Source organism: Protopterus annectens, chromosome 8.part0 (genome assembly GCF_019279795.1).
Source record: "Protopterus annectens isolate FY-2018-M chromosome 8.part0, PAN1.0, whole genome shotgun sequence".
Lineage (NCBI taxonomy): Eukaryota > Metazoa > Chordata > Ceratodontiformes > Protopteridae > Protopterus > Protopterus annectens.
In genome coordinates, this window is record NC_056741.1 from 1257583854 (window position 1) to 1257609976 (window position 26123).

The 26123-nt window shown below is 37.8% G+C and overlaps 1 protein-coding gene across 5 annotated transcripts in view; it reads left to right on the forward strand.

Annotated features, from left to right (window-relative positions):
- Positions 1-26123, forward strand: part of LOC122809344 (Friend leukemia integration 1 transcription factor-like) — a 570988-nt gene that overhangs the window by 468758 nt on the left and 76107 nt on the right. For all 5 annotated transcript variants that reach the window (XM_044080751.1, XM_044080752.1, XM_044080754.1 and 2 more), the window contains 2 exons: positions 13313-13387; positions 17844-17906. In XM_044080751.1, the coding sequence (XP_043936686.1) occupies positions 13313-13387; positions 17844-17906 (138 nt within the window). The remainder of the gene's footprint in view (positions 1-13312; positions 13388-17843; positions 17907-26123) is intronic.

The following is a 26123-nucleotide window of genomic DNA, read 5'->3' on the forward strand; positions in this document are numbered from 1 at the left end:
GTTTTAATGAAAGAAATTGATTACTTTATCAAGTTATTTATAAAGACACTTTTCAATGGCAGCACAGAAAAACAAAGAACTAGAACATAAATGCTTAAGTATTTAATAAGAAAATAAAACTACAAAACCAAATGCAATCTGATGAAGTCTTCAATGAAAAATGAAAGTGTTTATGTACAAAACATTGTGTGTTTCTTTTAGAAGTTTTTTTTTTAAAATATTTAAGAAAAATTCATACTCATGTTCTTTATTTTCCTCTGCAGCTATTGAAAAAAGTGTTTCTTGATTCTATTTTTCTTTGTTGTAGTAGGTAAGAGAAGTTTCGGTGTTATTTATAGATATGAGTTATGATAAGCATTCACTAAAAGTAACTGATGAAGAAATTAGAAGAAAAGGGTAATAATCTTTTCCAGCTATTTTAGATGCAGAAGCCGCCTATAAGAATCCAACATTGCAGAATAAAAGTATGTGTATTTTCACTGGAGAAAGCTGTCGATAGTTCTATTACAAAAAATGCATTACAAATAATTGGAACATTCTGATGGGTAACCAGTACCTAATGGATGCAATAGAAATTGAATCAGTACTTATTTTTAGAAAAGCAGTTATCCTTGAAGAATATTTGCAATCAATTTCAAAATAGATAAAATTACTGGTCACAGATAAAGCAAAAGGAACATATAAATGAGGGCAGTGTAAACAATGCACTGATTTATAATGAAAGGTTCTTATTTAATGTTATAGGATTTACCAAAAGTAATTATATCCAAAATATATTATAACTGTATGTCTAGGAGGATGGTCTGTATAGCAGTATGTTCTGACTATGACAATTTTTTTATGCTGGAATGTTAGCAGAGAGGACTGTAGAAATATATCTGAAGTCCAAAAATATTAATATAATTTATATAGGCATTCTATAAATTGTACATTGTGTAACACATTTCATTTTTGTAGCTGATCATGAGTTAAAAAATCCAAGTGAAGGTGATTATACCCACAGACTGAGGATGAGAGAGGCTAAGTGGCAACTATTTTAACAGGCTGATAAATGTCAGCTTTGAATTAAATGATTGATATAAAATGTTTTCTCAAAGCATGTTGTGTATTAAAGAAATTCTTTAATATGTATTTTTAAATTAGTGTAACATTTTCTTATATATTTATAGTAATGTACTTTTTATTATATGATTTATGTAATGTTTACAAAAGATTTAAACTGATTCAGTCTAATAAAAAAGTAGAACATTCTGCCTGCTCTTTATATCACAAACGACAGTCCAAATAGAAAACTTGCCAAAAAAGAAATAGAAGAAAGACTGAGAATATCAAAATAAATTTACTAAAATACACTAATAATAATGTTTTTCTCCAAACATTTCATGACACTGTCAAAAATACACTGCTCTGCTAGTTTAAACAACCTTACCAAAATGCATAATCAGATCACATGAGCAAACCTTTCCTTAATTTCTTCAAATAATGTATAAAATTCACTGAGTTGCTCAATCCTTATTTTTTACAAGCATCAAGTTTCAACTACCATTCAAATTCCAAATATTCTAAAACAATCTTTATTTTCATCTTTATATAGAAGTATAATGGAGTACAAAGAATATTTATTTCTTAAAACCATTATCTCCATCTGGATGCTTACGCAGTGCATTTGCTATATTCTTTGCATTTATAGCATGATTTTGCACACAAATCCTATTCTTCTTCTTGCATAAAAAGAATCACATAAAAAGCATGTTGCCATGTGCACCACTAACTGAGATTTACAACTGAAATAGCCTGGCAACTGTAAGTCATCATTGTATTAGCACAATATACATTGGGTTCTTCATGAATAAAATTACACATACTGCAATTGTAACAGTTGTATTAACTAATGTGTTTGCATTTATTTTATTATCAGTTTCTTCATTATTTAAAAAAAAAAACTCTTCAAATCACACCAATCTGGGGCCTCTTCAGCACACTTAAAAACTCCAGTGCTTCCAGTGAATCATTGTCATCAACCCATTTTTTCCCATTTTTCCATTTGGTTTGGTGTCACATTAGTCAAAATGACCCTATTACCTGGAGCCAATGTTTACACTGCCAAGTTGTTAGTCCTGACTTTGCTTCTATTATCGAATTACTCCAGATAGTGTGTTTTATAGCCAAACTGTAATTGCTATGTGCAGCTCTTATCGTTGTGCTCCAGTAAGCCCCATCCATTATTTTAACATCACTGGAAGCACCAGAGAATGACTGTGCTGAATTAATATTTTATCAGGGTATCCCATGACCAAAACCCTGTCCATCAATAGTGGACCTAATTTTTCCTTATTTTCATTATCAGTTGTCAAATTGCTAATCCTAGCGTACATGCATTTTATCAGAGCATCTCATCATGCCTCCTCCATTCGTATAACCTATACATACTGTATTTTTGATAATTGGTACATGATTCTATATGTAACAATGATCTGCTTGCTTTAACTCTTATAACCTATACATACTGTATTTTTGATAACTGGTGCATGCTTCTATATGTAACAATGATCTGCTTGCTGCAACTCTTATAACCTATATATACTGTATTTTTGATAATAGGTACATGCTCCTATATGTTACAATGAACTGCTTGCTGCATTCTTATAACTTACACATACCTTTAGTTTATTTTCTATCTTGTGTCTAAAATGTTATATTTTCCATGGCTCTTGTGCTAGAAAATTCCAAAAACTGAGTATCAGAATTCATGTCACTCAAACAACAATCCAATTAATCACTACAGCCCTCACCCCCACCCACACACACACATCAAATAGGTCATCAGTAAACTTCATATAAAACTTTATTTTCTGAAGCCCCTATTTTTAATGCATATATTCTTTTTCCACCAGGCCATTACTAAATTCACACAATTTAAGGCCAAGAAGGTGTCAGTGGTTACTACAAGACTTACTGGTATTACAGATTTTTTAAACAAAATAATTGTGTTTTGTGATGAAATCAATGTACTCACCTAGCAGATTAATTTCACTAACAGTGATCTGAAAACAGCATGATTTAATGGCATGTTATAAACCCATTCATTACCTACATCATGGGGAATGACAGTGTATAGTGACTTTACATCAATGACAGCAGAAATATCAATCTCATAAAAGTGAAGTCCGTTATTTTTTATTTAAATTGAATAGTTTATTATAAATGATGGACATTTGAAAACTGCTTCTTGTAAAGACTGGTTAATAAATTTTGAAAAAAAAAAACTCCAGATATGACCCCATTGCAGAAACAGATGTAAAGGGGGAGCACCTTCACCTTCGTGAATTTTCAGTATTCTGAAAATAGCACAAATTATGGGTTCTTTGACCTCAAAATATTCAGAAATAACCTGTGATATTCTCCCTTCCATCAAGCTTTCATAAAGGCAACTGTTAACAGGCTGTAACCTTTATTAAAATTGTTTCTTGCAAAAATCCTCATTGTCTAATAACTACATTATATTAACATATGTATCAGTCTTCATTATTACTGTAAAACCTCCCTTATCAGCTTTCAAAAGTTTGATGGACCTGTCTTTGGACAAAGTCCTTAAAGCTTTTTTCTCCATTGTTGTTAAATTGTACCATCGTTTATTATTTTATGAATCACTGTATCACAACTGTTCACCAATGCTTGGTTTATTGGTTGTAAAAAAGGGCTGAAAAAAATCACTTTGTGTAAAACATCTTTCTTACAAGATGCATTTCTTCCTTTATAAAAAACTTTAAAAGTTTCCATTACTAATATTATCTACTATATTCACCCAACAAGTGATTAAAAAGGTAAAACCTCTTTGCAAAGCTTTGATTTAAATTTCAGTTTGTGCCGTATTTGATACATTATACATCTTAGATGTTCAGGCATAATTACCACTTGCTTCTGCAGGGTCTCTGCAGTTGTGGGGCTTACCACTTGTTGCCCTTCCACAAGTGCTGTATGACTTGTGCCTATGTCATATTGGACTGATTTGGATCCTGTGTTGTGGAGAGATTGTTCTCTGGTATAAATCCTCATCCTATTTCTTTTAACTTTTCTAGTTTGGGGCCTTTTCCCTTCCTACCACCCTTATTACTATTAGTGTGTGGTATTTTTTTTTTCTTGTTGTTTTTTAGTTAATGTCAAGGAGTGCCTCAGCCCTCTTTTTATCTGTTCTGTAGCAGGTGCTAAAAAAAACTTTCTCTTGAATATGTGGATCCATCTGCTTATCATCATTGACCCTGCCAATATTTGTTTCAAGCATGTCATCTTATTGGTCTGTTGTTCTCCACTAGTAATCACTAAGGTCTATCTGGAATTTAAAATTTTTTTCCTTTCATTTGCACCTCATCCTCTTTATAAATTTTTTTATCGATCCTGACAATTTTGTCATCAGTTTCTGAGATGGATGTACATCAGAGTATGTGATATACTTTAAAGAAGCATTCCAGTCAGTGGGCGCATGCATATAAGTACAGAGCACATGCAAGCAAGAGTGCCATTTTGAGTGAGCAGCCAGAGTGAAAGCATGTATGTATGTAGTAGTCAGTCAGTTAGTTAGTTCAAGTTTATTTATTTATCATTTGTTAACCGGGAAAGTCTAACTTGGAATGAAAACAATTTTCAGCAGAGGTCTGGGGAGAAACTCCAGATGCATGTAATTGTAAAATGGGATGATGCTGGTACACCAGGAGGATACCCACAAGAATGCAGGGAGGACATGCAGACTCTACACAGAGGGCACCCCAGCTGAGAATCAAACCAGAGAACCTCTTACTGTTAGGCGACAAAGCTACCACTGCAGCACTGTGCCGTCCAGGTTTGATGTTCCATTCATCCATCCTGATGTGTTTGTAATAAACTACATAAATGAACACCCAAGCCTCGTCATTTTATTTAGATAAACAAGATGAGTGACATGGTGTCAGAATGGGATCCGAAGTCAAAACCATGAGGCACACAGTCAGTAATGAAGGAAAATACAGGAGTTGATTACCTAAAGCACAAACAACTCACAAATAGGTCAGAAACTAATTTCCAGGTACTAAAACTCACTTAAAGGATTTTTACTTAACCAATATAAAAAGAAGCATTCAAAACACTGAAAAAGAATTTCTAATTAAACGAAATGTCTGAAACTGCAACATATTGATAAAAAATATTCAAAATACTTATGAAAATGTTTGAAACAATATTCAAATCGCATAAAATGTATAAAAAAGGGAAAAAATTTATTTCTTTGTAATTTACTACTTTTTCACATTAACTAAAGCTATTCGAAGTACCTGAAATGTGCAAAGTGTTGGCAAGTGCATGCAGTATTACACTACAGTTATTTCACAAAGTACAGTATTTCAAAGAGATTATTGTGCATTTGTATATTATTACAAGTACCTGGTGTGTGTGAATGTTCATACATAATTACAAGGGCCAAGTTTGTACTGTGTTTCAAAGTAATTTGTTGGCATGGCAGAAGGATTTTGCAGACCCATTCTGTTTGTGTTTGATAACAATATTGCAGAAAATTGGAGAGTGCTTGAGCAATAGTATGATATTTTCATACAGGCTGCTTTTTCTGACAAAGACACATGTACAAAAGCATTTATTCTGCTAAATTTAGCTGGTTCAGTGGCCATCAAAAGAGAGCGTTCATTTGTGTATGCACCTGCTGTGTTTGCTGGGGAGGAGGAAGACCACCATATTGTGGTACTGCCTGAAATGCGGGAAGACCCTAAGTGATTAAAACATAAATTTAGAGAAATGTATAACCCCTAAATGAATAGTACAATGGAAAGGCACTTATTTTACACAAGAGATCAAAAGCCTAGTGAAACTTTTGCAACATATATAACTGACTTGAGAAATAAGGTTAAAATGTGTAGCTACGGTGATGTGAGAGATGAGTTGATAAAAGGCAGGCTTGTGTGTGGTGTTAATAATGATGCAGTGAGGAAGATTTTCCTTCGAGGCTGTGATTTAACTTTAAACAAGGCCAGTGAGATTTGTTAGATATATGAACTCACAGAAAAGCACACGAATAAGCTGACAAAGGAGAAAAGCATGCAAGCAGCTCCTTTCAGTGTAATGTTGATAATATGCAGCACAAGGTTAAGAGATACAGGCCTAAGGGCATGGCTGCTCCAGCAAAACCTAGAGCAGCTCCAGTAAAACCCAGGGCATGCTCAGTGAAGCAGTGGGGTGGCTCAGCAAAACCTGTAGCAAGCCTCACAGTCAACTGTCATAATTGTGGTGGAAACCATGAACTTAAACGAGAAAAGTGCTTAGCTTTTGGTCAACAGTGCCACACATATAAAAAGTGGAATCACTTCATAAGGTTTTGTAAATCAAAAGGGGCACATTTTATTAAGAGAGAGCATTCAAAGAGGCAAATTGATCACTTAGAAAGCTGTGACCCTATTTTTGTGTTGATGGTGTGCCTCTGCTTGGTGAAACAATCAATGCAATAGATTTGTGGGCAAAAAGTGAAATATTTTGTACTGTTCAGATCAATGGGAGACCAGTAGAGCTCAAAGTAGATAATGGTTCAAAGTGCAATGTTATGTCAGCAGAAACACTTGCTAAAGTAAAAGCTGGAGAACAACTTAATTTGGCAAAGTGCAAAGCTTGTTGTTTATGGTGGTGAAGATATTCAAACTGAAGGTTCAGTAGTGGTTTCATGCTATTCTGCTGGAAACAGCTATGACTTGCAGTTTTACGTAGTCAAGAGAGAGGTGCAGTCATTATTAGGCCACAGAGACAGTTTGAAAATGGGACTGCTTTTATTTAATAAAGAAGTTCACCATGTAAGCTTGAATGATAACAGCTCAAATTTCACCCAAACTATTTTCTCTGAGTTTGCTGATATTTTTGAAGACAAACTAAGCAAACTCCCAGTTGTGTACTCCGTGAAGTTAGACCACAAGGCAAGCCCAGTCATTAGACCAACACAGGAAGTTCCAGTAGCTATCTAGAGCAGAGTCAAAGCCAAGCTAGACAGAATGTTGCAGCTGGGAGCAATTTGTCCAATAGAAGAACCAACTGAATGGGTATCTTCCATGGTAGTAACTCATAAGAAAAACTCAGATGATATTTGAATATATATTGATCCAAGAGGTTTGAACAAAGCACTAAAATGACCTTATCTGATGCATACATTCGAAGAAGTTGCTGCCCTCATGCCAAATGCCACTGTTTTTTCTGTCTTAGATGCAAAGAGTTCATTTTGGCAAATTTTGCTTGATCAAAAATCTTCATTGCTAACCACATTCAGTACACCAATGGGAAGGTACATATCTTTGAAAATGCCATTTGGAATAAATTCTGCCAGTGAAGTCTTTCAACATGTGATGATACAAATGTTTTCTGGCTATCCATGTGTTATTATAGTAGATGATATTCTCTTAGGAGGCAATGGGGAAGTCGAACATGATAGAAACCTCAGGAAAGTTCTGGAATGAGCTCATGAAGGGAATCTTAAGCTGAATCCCCAGAAATGTAAATTCAGGCTGAAAGAAGTTACTTATGTGGGCCATTTGTTTACTAGTTCAGGTTTATGACCAGATCCTTCCAAGCAAACAGCTATTCTCAAGATGCCAGCTGCAGACAACGTCCAAGCCTTACAACATTTCTTGGCCTGGTCAACTATTTAGACAAGTTAATTCCAGATATGAGTCAACATTCAGCACTGCTAAAAGAGCTGACATGCAAAGATGTAACCTGGTCCTGGTCAAAATAACACCAAAGAGCATTTGTTGTCCTGAAATAGAAAATTGCTAGTCCACCTACTTTAAGATATTATCATGTTCACAAACCAGTTACTCTTTGCTGTGATGCTTCTAAGTTTGGTTTTGGTGCAGTCATTCTTCAAGAGTGTAGACCAGTAGCCTATACATTGAGAACTCTAACCCAAACCAAGATGCAGTATGCTCAAATAGAGAAAGAGCTTTTGGAAATTGTGTTTGCATATTCGAAGTTCCATGATTATATTTATGGCTGACCTATCCAAATACTGACCACCAACCTTTGATCAATATTTTGAAAAAGCCCATGCATACAGCTCCTGCAAGATTGCAACTTATGATGCAAAGTACAATTTCATTCTAGTGTACACAAAAGGCAAACTTATTTATCTTGCTGATACTTTATCCCAATCACCCAGAAAATCCACTGAACAGCATGAGAATGCGCGACCTGATTTTGAAATCATGGAAGTGAAACATTTTTCTTCCACATGTCTTGATGAGCTTAGACCTCACACAGCTTCAAGTTCAGTTCTTCAGAAGCTCAATTACTTTATCCTTTGAGGATGGCCTTCAAAGCAATCTTGTTTACCAGTAGATGTGCAGCAGTAGTTTTCTTACAGAAACAAGATTTTGATGGACAATGCTATCATCGTGAAGGTTCCAAAAGTGATTGTTTCAAAATCCTTGCAACAACAGTATATTACAATCTTGCATCGTGGCCATCCAAGAAATGATTCTACCAACCAAGGGTGGGAGGTCTAGTATTTGGCCTTCTATGTCAAAAAATATTGAGAAAGAACTCTCTTCTTGTTCTGTTTGTAATAGTACTAAACTGCAACAACAAAAAGAACTATGTCAGTTAAGCCAGATTCCTGAACTACCTTGGTCAACAGTAGCTACAGATATCTTCGAGTGGAATGGTCAACATTACTTGGTATTAGTACATTCTTATTTAAACTGGCTCAAGATTGACCTACTTCCTAACCTAACATCCAATGCTGACATTACTAAGTTGAAGAGACATTTTTCTGTCCATGGTAGTCTGCACAAAGTCATTTCTGACGATGGACAGTTTATATATCATAAGTTCAAAAGATTTGCTGAAACATGGGATTTTGTCCATGTTACTACTAGTCCAGAAATCAAATGGCTTGGCTGAACATGCAGTTCAAAGCACAAAATAGCTGTTAGAGAAATCTAAATGACACCATACTGATATTTTTCTAAACTTGCTTAACCTCAGAAACATTCCTCGTGATAATTTACTTGGTTCACCTGCCCAGAGACTTATGTTGAGACAAACCAGAACTACACTACCAATCAGTAAGAATTTGTTGGCCCCATGTGCTAAAAAATACAAAGCAGTAAAAGTCCAACTTCTAAAAAAGGGTTTGTCCCAAATGTTCTACTACACAAGACCAGCAAACCTCTGAATCCATTAAAAGAAGAAGAGAGAGAGTGAGGATGCAGACAGTGAAAGGACTTGATCAGATTGGACATTTGTGTGAAGAACTGAGATAGTACATTGTAGAATCACAAGGGATGAAATTTAAGTGGAATCCAAAACATTTATTACTGGTGTCCGAGCCAATGTGTTACAGTATCTTGTCTGTAATGGAGACTCCAATTCTCAGAGTGATCTGTCCAATGTTCCTGTTCCAGAGAACATTTCACCACCAGTTCCTGTTCCTGAAACTGTCCAATGTTCCTGTTCCAGAGAACATTTCACCACCAGTTCCTGTTCCTGGAAGTATCCCTGAAAATCCTGAAGCAGAACATTCCCCAGTGACTGTCCCTGTTGCTAAACCCAGTTCTAATCATTATATTATAAGGTCAGGTTGTTTCTCAAGACCTAATCCTAGATACACGGCAACCTGGACATGATTGTTGTTTTGTTTATTATTGTCTGTATAATTTGCATGCCTATTCAATTGTCATTGTGAGACAGATTAGTCAAAGAGGGAGGATGTAGCTCAGTGTGTGTGATGTACCTTTAAGAAGCATTCTAGTCAGTGGGCCCATGCATATAAGTACTGAGCATGTGCAAGCAACAGTGCCATTTTGAGTGAGCAGCCAGAGTGAGAGCATATATGTGTGTAGCAGTCAGTCAGTCAGTTAGTCCATTTAAGTTTAATGTTCCAGTCATCCATCCTGATGTTTTTGTGTGTAATAAACTATTTAAATGAACATCCAAGCCACATGGTCTTATTTAGATACACAAGATGACCAACAGTGGGCACTCCTAAAATCACCTTGTCGCAAATAATATCAAGTTGACATTTTAACTCTCCTAAATTGAGTTCATCACTGGCAGTTAAAAGTTCTGCATATCGAATACTGGCTAATTCAATAGTATTAAACTGCTCTTTAAGTGACCTGGAAAATATGGCATCTGTGGGTTATTTATCAATTCCGAGCCACCTTGGCCATTTCTGGCTGCCATCATAATCTGTTTTCTTTCATCTTCTCTGCAACTGGTACTTTTTTGGTTTCTACTATGATTACCTCATTTTATTGTCTGTCTCACAGTGTGCATCCTACCACCCATATCAGGCACTTCATCTCTATCACCTCAAGTTCCATCAACTGCTCAGCCTTCACTGCCCAGGTTTCTATGCCATTAAAGAAGCATTGGCCACACCACTGTTTTGTATACCTTACTTTTCTGCTTCTTTTCACATTCTTCCATCACACAGTACTCCTGGCACTCTGTGCAAGCTGGCTACAGCACCTCTGATTCTAACTTTGACCTCCTCATTCAGACTTATGCTCTCTTCAACCAGCCCTCCCAGAGACTTAAACCTGTTAACCTTTTCCACTATTTCCCTTATATCTCAGTTTTCGGCTTCTTCTAATTCTCTAATTAGCTGCTATGACAACCATTTACTCCATTTTATCCTGTACAACTTCTGTTTTGTCTTTTAATCCCCTGTCATTTGCTGAAGTTCTTGTTCAGAGTCTGTCTGTAGTCCCACATCTGTATACAACAGCTTTCTTGATCTGACCCTCCAACCTGTTGGCTAATTTTGTCCATCATCAGTATGAAGACCACTGGACTCGGAGCTGAACACTGAGGCACACCCTTTCCCACTGGGAACCCCTCTGTGAATCTGAACACTCTCCATACTTGTATCTTTTGGTCCTTATACATTGCCTTCACTACTTCTGCCAATGTTTCCAGGACTTTGAACCATTGCAGAACTGCCTAAATTAGCTTTTGTGGGACCTTGTCATATGCTTACTGCAAGTCTAGAAATACCCAGTTGGACTCTTTCATTATTTCCAGCTCCTTCTCAGTTATCTTTCTCAATGAAAACATTGGGTCACTTGTGTTGCAGACCTAATCTAAATCCATACTGATCATCTCCCATCTTAGATTCTACTACTCTGTGTATTAATTTATGAATCACCCTCCTGAGCACTCAAATCTAATATTACAAGATGTGATGCCTCTGTTGTGCCCACTGCTGTGCACTAGCATTAGAATGATTATTTTCCAGTTATCTGGGATAAGCCTTTCTCTCCATACAATGGTGAGCACCATCATTTCTCTCCTAACTCACCCAACATCTTGATCATATCTGCTGTGACTTCATCTGAACCTGCTGCTTTCCCTGAATTAATATTCCTTAAAACTGCTCTTACTTCCTCTATACTGGAGTCTTCTTTCTATTTCATTGGCTGTGACTGGTGCAATACATCTTCCATGGGTTCTTCATCATTTAGAAGCTGCTGAAAGCACTCCTTCCATCTGTCTTTGATGTTCACTGAACTGGTGTGCAGATTGTTGCTGACATCTATTATAAATGGTGTCAGGTGCAAAGATAGTGCAAGTAATTTGTTTCTCCAGGAAAAAAAAAATCTATCTAATTGATTCTTTTGAAAATGGTACATTCTTCTTGAAATGTGGTCAGATAAAGTTAGTCTAGTGAAATGATTTTTGTCAAACTTTTATTTAACCAATCAGAAGCTCAGAAGATCCAAAGTTAATTATGTATGCAGGACCAGACTGAGGGAATTATTGCTAAATAAAATAGCAAATTCTCTTTGCAGCGAATTGTTAATTCAGTTGTGTATACTTTTTTTCTTCTCCCACACCTGCTGACCATCACCCACTTCACTAATCATTCCACCCATTTGTTCCCAGAAAGATGCCAGGCTTATGTTCCACACAATTCTGATTGAAATACTTCTATGGTGACATTAATGTGTGAATAATGGGATTTGCACTTTAAAAGGGACACTGCAGTATTCTGGGGTAGTTCTCTTTTTCCTGAGAAACGGTGATCTCAGTGTTAGTAGGGGTATGTGATGTGGTGTGCAGGGGGCTTGCCCCCCCCCACATACACACACACAAAAATGCTTTCTAGTCATTTTCCCATTATGACTGCCACTTGCAATCAAATGTTTGACATGTTTTGTGAACACAGTTATAAGAGTTAATCATAAAACACTCTGAGTTTCATTAGAGAGCTATTCTACTATTCCTCCAAATGATACGCCACACCATTACCCCTTCTAAGTGAGGACTTACATTTTGTGTAGATGTCAGTGACAGACAGTGACAGACAACCAGTGGAGAGGCCATCATCTTGACAGCTTAGAAGGGATGTTTTCATTGCCATTACTTCCTGCCACTCAGAGACATTGAAATGTGTGCCACAGAAGTGAAGCCAACAATACCAGTTCAATAGCACATGTGCATTGGAGTATATGTGCCCAAACCCATTTATAGCTCATATGTTTCTTAGTAAACCACTGTGCTCACATTATCCATGTTTCACTGTACCTCCTAGCCTCTCTGGAATGCCAGTAAAGCAGAAGATTGGGCCACCTCCCTCATATTGTGAAGGGTGAGTGGACATTAGCTGCCCACTCCCAACTCCCCTTCTGGCTCCCCCAGTATCTTGCACATCCACCTCATATGGATAGTAGTGAGGGACTTGTTCTACTAGCCAAAAAGCCACAATCAGGCAATTTGTTGAATAGGGAGCATCAGTCATTGCATCTGTTGAGATTTATATAACTAAAAGCAATTTTGTATTTTGAAAATAATGCATGCTGGCAAGTTGCAGATGTTTGTTAGGATATGTATTTAAGATGATTAATTATTGAGACTTATTGCAAACTTTAATGGAAATAAGCTGGACCTCACACAGAGTGATGTAGAACGACCATATAATGCTTTATTTTGCTATATGCACTGTATCCTAATAGTAATAGGTGTTTGAAGAGAAACCAGATTGCAAAGTATGTATTTTTGAACAGTTTCTAACTGATCTTTTCTATTAAGGTATATAACATGGAAAGCTACTTGATATGATTTATCTGACTAAGTTACTGCTCTAATGTTGCTGCTGTGGTTATATACTAAAATATCATTGCTCAGGTATTCTTTACCTATCAAGAGTTAATGATTTATGTCATTAAAATGGAAATGTATTATGTAATGTTGTAATCACATGTAATAAATTTATAGGGGAAATGTTTGTTAACATACTAAACCAGTGCAGTAGCTCCTCATGCTATTCTGATCTTTGTTTTTAATCTAGATAATCCTACATTTACCTACCCAGCAGCCCCTGCTGCAGCTGCTCAGCCTCAACCTCGTACTACAGTGAAAACAGGTGAGTGTCATCTGTAACAGGAGAAAATGCTCTTGCAAGAATAATGGAGATGTAATGAGCAACTAGTGTCTTGGTTTTGTCCAATATAATTAACACCATAAACAGAATAATCAAACCTGAGCACATTAATGTGAGGAAATGAAATGCATTCACTTTCAAAGGTTGAAGGATTAGATCAACTAAAAGAAAACTCAGGTAAAATGCTGAAATACCTACCAGGTAAGATGTGTAATATTAGCAGTACTGCAATGTATTATGATTTACAAATGGAAACACTGAACAGTAAGTTAGAAGATGAACTCTTGTGGGATATAAGGTACTTGTAGGCTTCATTGTGATATAGCCTTGGACATTTTATTTTGGAAATGAAAACACTCAAAAGTTAAGAGATTAAGAACAATTCAAAATTGTGCAAACCTCATAAAATGGCACCTTTCAAAACTGCTAGACGTAAAGCTGTATGTGCAGGACAAATGAATGGTATAAAATAATTTGTTTTATTTCAATGACTTACCTCATCAAGTAGTAACATTTTGCTTGGCAGAATTAAACATTATTCATAGAACATCTCAGAAATGCAAATATATAAAGATATAACTGCCAATATGGACTATTTGGCAAAATCAGACTGTCCAGTTCACTGACTGAAAAAACAAGATGACAATCCAATTAATATTTTACATGCTACCTAAAGTAACATTGGGGTGGTTAGTTTGTTCATTTATCAAACTGATTTTTAACCCAACAGCTCATTAGAGAATACAAGGATCTCCCATGTGTTTACTGCTCCTTCCTCACAAACATTATTTCTCTCTACAAAATGCAGTGCTTTTCTTTCCAGTACTCTTCCTTTATTGTGCATTACAATTCATTTGGTCATGTTCATGTGTGTCAGAAAGTGGGTACTTTTCATATTCATACTTTTTATGCTACACTCTTCCCCATTACCTCTCAACTGTACAGATTTTCGCAGAATGTCTAGATTTTTACCTTATAGTTTTGGTCTGTTTTTTCAAAATACGGTGGTTTTCTGGCAAAATAGTAGCAAATCATTAAAGACTAAAGTTAAAAAAGAATGGCAGGCATTTGAATTTCAGACTTCATACCATTCAGAAAATTCATGTTAACGCAAAACCTGTTATTCTATTAACTTTCTAAGTTTGTAATAGCAATATTTAAAAATTGTCCTTATTTTTATTTATGGCTTTGTCCAGACATCTGCTGTAAGAGGTTGAGAGGTATGTCTTCCCCTCTGTCCTCAGGGATTTAAATATTCAGATTGCTTATTCTGTCTTTATGTCATCTTATAACATCGTGGAACTGAGCTACATGTTTAATTGACTCTTTTGCACACAGATGTGGTGGTAGGTAGAACTTGAACTCAAAATTGGCAGCACAATAGAACTGGTCCTGGCATTATTTATCTATTAGTTTAACTGTCTGCACCATGTCAGCTATTCAATGATAAAACACAATGAATATGTTTGAATAGTATGCACTGCCTGTGGAACTGGTTAACCAACCATCAAATGAAACAATTCCTACAGAAGAAGTTTATAACTCTAGTAATAACTAAAAGATCCAGCATGGAGTTCCATAAGGCATTTAAGTGTCTTTTTGAAATGGTCAGAGAGGTCGTGATTCGCTTTTTTGGAAAGGTCGTTCCAAAGTTTAAGGTAAATTAATAACAAGACTAGGGAAACCCCACAACTGAACAAGGTAGCTGTTTCATGTATCAGCTCCAAAGGAGATAATAACTGTATCAATTATCCAAAGCAGAAATTGTGTATCTTGACACAAAGAATATAATTATCTAATTCACCGGGTCTTTTTACAAGTATTTCATTCAGAAGGCATTTTGAATATAGTACAGATCACTGTGGACAATAGCAGGCATTTAATATTTTAGCATTGGCTTGTTGCCACTTGCACTATTATTCCATATTCCTTCACTGATCCATGATTTTTGGAGACTTTAATTGTCCAGCTACTGAAGGAATGTTCAGCAGATTACCATCACACAATTATAATAATCATGTTACAGCATCTTCATTCTAGTGAACTACTGCAACAATCTTATTATGGCCATATCATTGTCATATTCTTAACATATGTAGATAGACATCCTATGCATTCCAAAGAAAGTTGTAACAACAAAACTCATTAAATAGCTGTTTACTAACACTGAACTTGAAACTACACACAAAGTAGAGCAGAAAATTTTAGGAGGGGAAAAGCATGACCATTTATTTGGCATTCTGATCTGTAGACCTCAGATTCCATCAATTCCACACCTTCAGATTTTAATTAATGTGTTAACTTAGCTGATGATCTACTAATGCCTAAAAATACATCATGATCAGCTTGTTTACCCCATTAACAAATACATACAACAGAGCATTTTTTAATGTTAATAACATAATACAAACTAGTACAAAGAAAGTTTGACACTTGCTAGTCCTAGCTAGAATGTTCTGCATCCTTTGAATCTACCAGTAGCGAATGCATTGGTGTACATAAGAAAATATTAACCAGATATTGCACATTGACGCTTACTTAGGATCTTAAGAAAGTGACAGGGTGATGCCGGCCTGTAATATGAATTTACTGAAGATCAAAGCCAGGAGCAGAAAGGCCATTTCTTGAACAGGCTGGCTGTATAACCATTAGGGTTTGTACTGAAATCCAAATGAGTGGCATCCTGTAAGATTTAGGTCTTATTCTCACAGTCTGCATTTACAGATGTGCAACTATAAGCAAGTCAAAAAAACATTTAATGGGATATAATTTGGGAAATAAACAGTGCTACAGACCATGTCCTAAAACCATTTAATGGGATATAACTTGGGGAACAAACAGTGGTATTGAGTATGTCAAAACCATTTAATGGGATACAACTTGGGAAATAAACAGTGCTCTTGAGAAATTGTGCTACTGAGCATGTCATGAAACCATTTAATGTGATATAACTTGGGAAATAGTGCTACAGAGCATGCTACAGCTACCTTAATACATCTTGTTGCAGAAGATTATGTCCTTTTGTATGATCCATTTATACAGCCATGATATCTAGCTCTGGCTGAATATTTCAGGCCTCCAAATTATAAGGTGTGGAACCTGACCACCAACATAGGAGATGCTATACAAGGATTGATGTATTGAAATTGCTTGACATAATTATTTAATCAAGCAACCAGTGAAAAGTCTCATCACTAAAGTCAAAAGTTATACAAAATGCAATTGTGGTAATTTTTGCTAGATACAGCTCTCTTTGCAAAATTTGTTATGTTACTAGAAGAAAATGCTTTAGAAACAAGTAATATCTAGGACAGCATCAGTCAGTGTGAAACAATAAATCCTTATAATAACATCATATTGTTCACCCTGAAGCTTTACTTTATACTATAATTCAATACTGAATTCTAGAAAATGGTATCTTAAGAACTTTTATTTAATCTACCTTTCAAACCCCTCAAGTGTATCTCATTATGAAAAACATTCCTCATTCTGAGCCGTGAAAAGTCCATGTTCAACATTGATCCACACTGAAATGGTATGTTCAACATTGATCCACACTGAAGTGGTCTGTCACACATTTAGTGTTAAGATTTTTTTAACTACTATCCCTTGTAAATAATATTGAATCATATTAGTTCAGCAAAATAAATTTTAAGAATGATATAGCAACACATTTTAACCATCTTGTAAATTTCCTAGTTGAAGTTATTAGTGAGTCATTAGTAAATGTTCCAAATGTTGCCCATTTGTTCCACATTTATGTGGAGATGCAGTATTCCACATTTTGCTAATTTGCTCCACATGAGACAGTATTCCACATTTTGCCTATTTATTCCACATTATGAGGGGTAGTATTCCACAATTTGGAGATGGAAGGTTGAGAGCTATGCTACCTTTCACAAATGGACAGTAAAAAACTGTATTCAATCTTAGCTTGCTGTGAAGCATTTAGTAATTTTGCAGGCAGTGAAAATGAATCAACTACCATTTATAGAATTTTATGTTGAAATGGCTACTTAAAAAGGCCAAGGCACACTTCAGTAACAAAAACGTATAACTACTCTGTCTCACATTCTTCTTTACCATGACCAAGCAACTACTTTTCTATGTTGCTTAAGAATTTATGTGTGACAGTCCACATTCTGAAAAACTAATAGTATTTGAGATAATTGGAAAATTTCTAAAACAAAATGGGTAAATGGCAGTCTATGGTCTTTTGACTGCTCCATTAACAACATTTAACCTTGCTACGAAAGCATAATACAGCTAAGCACTGAAAAACGTGTAGAAAGATAGGGTAACAAAAGATGCGACAAAAACAAGGTTATAAAAATTAAATTATCCACTACGAGTTCAACTTTTGTTGTCATTATTTACATCGTGAAATGTTATTTTCTTTTAACATGACATAATGCATTTATTTTCTATCAAATTACAGAAGATCCTTATGATGGCATTCGACGACCCAGTTGGTCAACAAATATGAATATTGTTCCAAAAGGTATAATTATTTGTTTTATTTTGTTTTCTGTTAATATAAAGTGGACCATAGTCACCTTTACTTCTTACAAAGCAGAAATTGTGTGTGTGTGTGTGTGTGTGTGTGTGTGTGTGTGTGTGTGTGTGTGTGTGTGTGTGTGTGTGTGTATGGGTCCACTTCAAAATACTGACTTTCAAAATCTCTAAACTCAAAATACTGCGACCAAAATCTCTAAAGCTCAAAATACTAAAAACACACAGGATACCAACACTTATTATATTCCAGCACAAGTACATACTGAAACAAATAAAACACAAACCATATTACTCTTCTCCAAGTATAAGCAGGGGCCAAGCCCCGCTGCACTCCCCATTGACAGTGGGAATCAGACAAATGCAATGTCCTTTCAGCCAAACCTTTACTATTTCCAAGCTACAAATATTTTCTTGAATATGATGATACATGGCTCTGTCACAGTCAGAGCGGTTTGAAACAATTCCAGTTAATAATTAAATGTATTGATATATTAGGCCTTTAGAATAAAAAAAACTTCTGAAAAAGAAATGGTTTAATGTACTTTAAGGACAAATGCAAATGTTAAAGAAAACAGCTTGAGCTTCTCTGCTAGTCAAGAACACACACTGGGCATATGTCTACATCTTCCAGAGTTTGATATCTTCAGTCACTTTGGGTTGATAGCAATAAATCCCACTTCTTGTCAGAGGACGATGTAACCCAATTATGGGCAATCCATTTTTAAAAATATTGGAGAGTTCTGTCAGTAAATAATTTACTTAATCAATCAGTGAACAACTTGTGCACCTCTTCTCAAAGAATAATGCATCAAATTCCAAGTGACTGTGACAGCTATTCAGACCTCTAACACTGAACAAATATCACAGCACCACAATGGAGAATACCAGATAATATAATACATGCAAAGAACTCTCAACTGTTTGCAACACAGACCACAACATCAAGCAGTGTGGGGGAATAAAATGTATCTTCTAGACCTGTAACACTACTTCCCAGTTAAAGTGTAACAGAAGAATACAGCAGTGAACACAACACAGCAATCCACATATGTGCACAAGGCAGTGCCGTAACATGATGTATGAATAAGGATATGCACTTCAATATATTATTAAGCCAGCAAGCAGTGGCCAGTGTCAATCTGAATCCATGGCAGATGTCTCCATTGAATCAAAATAAGTATTGCCCCAGAACTTTCATTCTACACAAGGCACTAGACTGTTAAGACACACTAACTGTATTCCCATAGAGGTGCCTTCCAGTATATATGTGTGTGAATCTCAGTAGTATCCACTGACTATAGCAAAACCTTACTACTCAAACTTACTACTAACACCAATGAAAAATAATGCAGTTCCGGAACAATCAGTGCTAATGAGGCACATCGGGTATGCATGGTATGCAACTATAAATTCAACTGTGGTAAATATATCCACCAGGATATGGAAAGACTCCATAGAGGAAGTTTACATTCACTAGGGAAAAAAAGAGTCCATCAAATTAGAAGCATTAGTGAGTACCATCTGATAACAACTGAGCACTATATGTCAATGCTTAGTACTAAAGCTTTTAGTATATGATAAAATGTGTGCTGTATGTAGCTGTTTCAGATTTTGGCACACTCTGCAGTTGGTACATGTAACCTTTGCATTTGTAAGTGTAACGTACTAACTACATATATGACATATGTTTGCATATGCTGTAAGGTAGGAAATGTTACCATAATGGGCAAGGTTAAGGATGAGGATGTGGTAGGTACATACTATGTATGCTATTTTGGCAGGCTTCTTAGGATAATGGGAATAATAACCCATCCACATGGTACACAGGTATAAAGCCATGACTGCACCATAGATGACCCATGTTCAGCTAATGGCATGGAAACTGGAGGGACCAAGAGTGGGTGGATGGCAATGAGTAGCTGACATTACTTCCACTGCATGAGGGAGAAGGAGGCAGCTGACACCATCTCTGCTGTCCTGGGGGGAAGGAGGGAGCTGACACCATCTCCACTCTCCTGGGGAGAAGGAGGCAACTGACACCATCTTCACTGCCCTTAGGAGAAGGAGGCAGCTGGGCACCATCTCCACTGTCCTGGTGAGAAGGAGGCAGCTGGGCACCATCTCCACTGCTTTGGGAAAAAGGTGGCAGCTGGGCACCATCTCCACTACCACGGGGAGAAAGAGACAGCTGGGCACCATCTCCACTACCCTGGGGAGAAACAGGCAGCTACCCCATCTTCACTGTCCTGGGGAGAAGGAGGCAGCTTGGCTTGCTGCATTGACGACATGTATTTCAGGCATTATTGACAGCCTTACATGCCTGCAATGCAAGTTGTGTGCATCAATTTGTCAGAAGGTTGCTCATACATTTAAGCACACATTCACATTCTGAGGCAACTATAGCAGAGCTTACAGGCTGCTGAGGGATATGAAATAGGACATTCCACCGGATCAGCAGACTGACCCACTCCCCAACTCTCAACTCTTGCCTCCACCAGGTAATGAATAGGACATAGGTCTTTTGCCTCCATAGAGGAACAAATGGGTTAGGTGGATCCAGGAAGGGGAGCCACTTAGCCAACTCTGGACCCAAAGACAAAAAAAAGTAAATGGGAACACTGTATTGGTAAACTAGCATGTGCCTCCCATTACAGTCCACTAAGAAGTTCAACAGATGTTGTCACCACACAGATATGGTTCAGTGGTGGCTGAGTTAATGTCACTCACATTAACAACTAGCAATACATGGCATCATTTTTGCAGTATCTGTGAAATAAGATAATAGTATTTTTTGATGCTTGTGTTAGTGATGCAAGCATTAACTGAAGTGCTGAAAATTCATTTGAGAGCGATGCTTATACTGTCACTATGGGTGCTGAAAAGGGAAATCAAAAAAATTAAACCTGATTTGTTTTGATATAGTCTCAGCATTAGTAGAGCTGCAACTGCTTAATCAAATTAAATTATCTGTGTTTTGTTCAGAAAGAATCTATTTTGCTTTCCTTTTTATGGTTACTTTTTTTTTGGGGAAGTGACTTTACTGACTTATATGGGTTTGTTTTTGGTCACTATAAATGCCACACCAGCTACTGATCAAGACAGTGCAGCCAAGGCCACTGTTGATGATGTAAACAACAATGGGTAAATGTATAAGCACACAGTACAGAAGGCATAGACCCTGACTAGCACTATATCAGGTGATTCCATAATGGTTACCATGACATACAGTATTGCCATCAAATACTTGGTGTAGAGGGATGAAGTCCTGACTGTGACCCAGACAAGTCAGGTGTGATTATGTGGCCTGGCACTGGAGGATCCAACAAGTACTGGGTTTGGGAACATGCTGGGGTATGTCTATATCTCAGTCCTTGATGGAGCCATGGAACTTCTGAGCTAGAGTCTTTAGCAATTGATGAGATGCAATAGGCTAACTGAGGAATGCACCTTGGTGTAGGTAGGATGTTCCCCTCACAAACACCAGTGTGCACTCTGTCCCATCAGCATTACTGAGCAAACTATGGAGACAGGCCATATAAATGAAACTCTCTAAGCAGTTTAAATGATTTTGCAAGTGAATGAGCTCTTCTTTGCCCCCACCTTGAAGTTCCTCCTTACCCAATAACTGTCCCAACAGTAAGCCTGGGGGCTGGAGAATCAAAAGGAACACCTGGCTGGTGTTCCAGTCTTGCACAAGAGACAAAAAAAAATAATACATTCTGTTTGTCAACAAAGGTGAGAGGTTCTGTGGGGCTGCAGCAGTACTTTGCTTCCAGCAGATCCTGCAGTGAGGATCATCCTGATAATAATGATGGTGACAGACAAGTGATGTACTTCTGAGGCATACTGTCCACAAAAGCCAGGGTCTTGTCAGCAGTACTGACATTTGTAGTTGGAGATATGCAAGCAGCTTCACCCATTTGGTAACCAAATGTGCTAGATGGTAGTATGATCAGTAATCAGATAAGGATATTTTCAAAGGCTAATGTAATGAACCACTACCCGTGTCCTGATGTGAACTACTTACACTTAGTACACACTGTCTGCAGACAGTACTGCCCTCTTCTGGCATAATTCTTTTGAGAACTGGCTAAGATGTAGCTTTCTATAGTGACAAGTACTTGGACATATAACTATATCTTCTGGTAAAGCAGCTAGAGTGTCTTGATCTGTCATCTCAAATGCAGGACTATATAGATTTACTAAAGATAACAGCACTTTATTAGCTGTATTATAGTACTTTCTGGCATTCTCCACCAACTTATGCTTACAGGTTTTAAAAGTTCAGTGAACCATCTATCTCAATGTTTAAAGAATGGTGTATCGTGCAGGTAATCATCTCTCTCAGTGCTGGCTTATCCAGCATATCTGATTGCATACAATCACCAAAAATGTCCAAGCAACTTGCATTCTGCATCTCTTTCTCTGTCTACTTGCATCCTGTAATCCCACCAAATATTAAAATATTATTATAAACATTAAAATATTATTCTGGACAACTTTTGAGAAAATTTCATGTAGGTCATTTGGTCATCAATAACAGCTTCCCCAGCCATCAATGAATCTATAAATTATTATAGTTATGTCAAACAGACCTTCATCCTTGATAATCTTGCACCAGGCAGTTGTGTTAAAAAACATTATATCCAGAATAGATCATCTCAGCTCATCATCATCATCATATTCTTTCGGCTGTTCCCGTTAGGGGTTGCTACAGCAGATCACCTGTTTCCATTTCTTCCTGTCCTCTGCATCTTGCTCTGTCACACCAACCACCTGCATGTCCTCTCTCACCACATCCATAAACCTTATCTTAGGCCTTCCTCTTTTCCTGTTACCTGGTAGCTTCATCCTTAGCATCTTTTTCCCAATATACTCAGAATCCCTCCTCAGCACATGTCCAAACCAATGTAATCGTGCCTCTCTGGCTTTGTCTCTAAACCTTCCAACCTGGGCTGACCCTCTACTATACTTATTCCTAATCCTATCCACCCTCGTCACACCTAGTGCAAATCTTAACATCTTTAATTCTGCCACATCCAGCTCAAACTCCTGCCTTTTTGTCAATGCCACTGTCTCCAACCCATATAACATAGCTGGTCTCACTATCCTCTTGTAGATCTTCCCTTTCACTCTTACAGGTACCCATCTGTCACAAATCACTCCTGACACTCTTATCCACCCACTCCATCCTGCCTGTACTCTCTTCTTCACCTCTCTTCCACACTCACCGTTACTCTGAACTATTGACCCCAAGTATTTAAACTCATCCACCTTCGCCACCTCTACTCCTTGCATCCTCACCATTCCTCTGTCCTCCCTCTCATTCACACACATATATTCTGTCTTAGTCCTGCTGACCTTCATTCCTCTTCTCTCTAGAGCATATCTCCATCTCTCCAGGGTCTCCTCCACCTGTTCCCTACTCTCACTACAGATCACAATGTCATCTGCAAACATCATAGTCCATGGGGACTCCTGTCTGATCTCGTCTGTCAACCTGTCCATCACCATTGCAAATAAGAAAGGGCTCAGAGCTGATTCTTGATGTAACCCCACCTCCACCTTAAACGCATCCATCACACCCACCACAGACCATACCGCTGTCACACTACCCTCATACATATCCTGTACCACTCTTACATACTTTTCTGACGCTCCTGACTTCCTCATACAATGCCACAACTCCTCTCTAGGCACCCTGTCATATGATTTCTCTAAGTCTACAAAAACACAATGCAACTCCTTCCGGCATTCTCTGTACTTCTCCATCAACACTCTCAGAGCAAAGATCGCATCTGTAGTGCTCTTTCCTGGCATGAAACCATACTGCTGATCACTAATCATCACATCCCTTCTTAACCTTACTTCCACTACTCTTTCCCATAACTTCATGCTGTGACTGATCAATTTTATCCCTCTGTAGTTACTACAGCTCTGCACATCACCCTTATTCTTAAAAATCGGTACCAAAACACTTTTTCTCCATTCCTCAGGCATCCTCTCACTTTCCAAGATTTCATTAAACAATCTGGTTAAAAACTCCACTGCCATTTCACCTAAACACCTCCATGCTTCCACAGGTATGTCATCTGGGCCAACAGCCTTTCCATTCTTCATTCTCTTCATAGCTATCCTTACTTCCTCCTTGCTAATCCATTGTACTTCATGATTCACTATCCCTACATCATCCAACCTTCTCTCCCTCCCACCTCCACCTTAAACGCATCCGTCACACCCACCACAGACCATACCGCTGTCACACTACCCTCATACATATCCTGTACCACTCTTACATACTTTTCTGATGCTCCTGACTTCCTCATACAATGCCACAACTCTTCTCTAGGCACCCTGTCATATGATTTCTCTAAGTCTACAAAAACACAATGCAACTCCTTCCGACATTCTCTGTACTTCTCCATCAACACTCTCAGAGCAAAGATCGCATCTGTAGTGCTCTTTCCTGGCATGAAACCATACTGCTGATCACTAATCATCACATCCCTTCTTAACCTTACTTCCACTACTCTTTCCCATAACTTCATGCTGTGACTGATCAATTTTATCCCTCTGTAGTTACTACAGCTCTGCACATCACCCTTATTCTTAAAAATCGGTACCAAAACACTTTTCTCCATTCCTCAGGCATCCTCTCACTTTCCAAGATTTCATTAAACAATCTGGTTAAAAACTCCACTGCCATTTCACCTAAACACCTCCATGCTTCCACAGGTATGTCATCTGGGCCAACAGCCTTTCCATTCTTCATTTTCTTCATAGCTATCCTTACTTCCTCCTTGCTAATCCATTGTACTTCATGATTCACTATCCCTACATCATCCAACCTTCTCTCCCTCTCATTCTCTTCATTCATCATCCCCTCAAAGTACTCTTTCCATCTCCTCAACACACTCTCCTCGCTTGTGAGCATGTTTCCCTCATTATCCTTTATCAACTTTACCTACTGCACATCTTACCTAGCTTGGTCCCTCTGTCTAGCCAATCGGTACAGGTCCTTTTCTCCCTCCTTAGTGTCCAACCTTTTATACAACTCTTCATATGCCTTATCCTTAGCCTTCGCCACCTCTCTCTTTGCCATGCACCTCATCTCCTTATACTCCTGTCTACTTTCTTCATCTCTCTGACAATCCCACTTCTTCTTTGCCAACCTCTTTCTCTGTATACTCTCCTGTACTTCCTCATTCCACCACCATGTCTCCTTGTCGACCTTCCTCTGTTCAGATGTGATACCAAGCACCTTCCTAGCCGTCTCCCTTACTAGCTCTGCTGTAGTTACCCAGCTATTTGGTAACTCCTCACTGCCACCCAGTGCCTGTCTTAACTCATCCCTGAACTCCACCTCACAATTACCCTTTTTCAATTTCCACCACTTGATCCTTGGTGCTGCGCTCACACTCCTCCTCCTCTTCTTGGTAACCAACGTCATCCTACAAACCACTATCCTATGCTGCTTAACGACACTTTCTCCGGTCACCACTTTACAGTCTCCAATCTCCTTCAAACTGGCCCTCCTACATAAGATATAATCCACCTGTGTGCATCTTCCTCCACTCTTGTATGTCACCCTTTGCTCCTCCCTCTTGTTAAAATACATATTCACCACAGCCATGTCCATCCTTTTCGCAAAATCCACTACCATCTGACCTTCTGCATTCCTTTGTTTAACACCATACCTACCCATCACTTCCTCATCCCCTCTGTTCCCCTCACCAACATGCCCATTGAAATCTGCTCCAATCACCACTCTCTCACCCTTGGGTACAGTCATCACCACTTCATCCAATTCACTCCAAAATTTTTCTTTCTCATCCATTGCACACCCAGCTTGGGGAGCATATGCACTAACAACATTCATTATTACACCATCAATTTCCAGCTTCATAAACATCACTCTATCCGACACTCTTTTCACCTCCAAAACACTCTCAGCATGCTGTTCCTTCAGAATAACCCCTACGCCATTTCTCCTGCCATCCACACCATGATAAAACAATTAGAACCCGCCTCCGATACACCTAGCCTTACTCCCCTTCCATCTGGTCTCTTGCACACACAATATACCAACCTTCCTTCTGTCCATCATATCAGCTAGCTCTCTCCCTATTCCAGTCATACTGCCAACATTCAAAGTTCCGACACTCACTACCACAGTCCTAGCCTTTCTCCTCTCCTCCTGCCT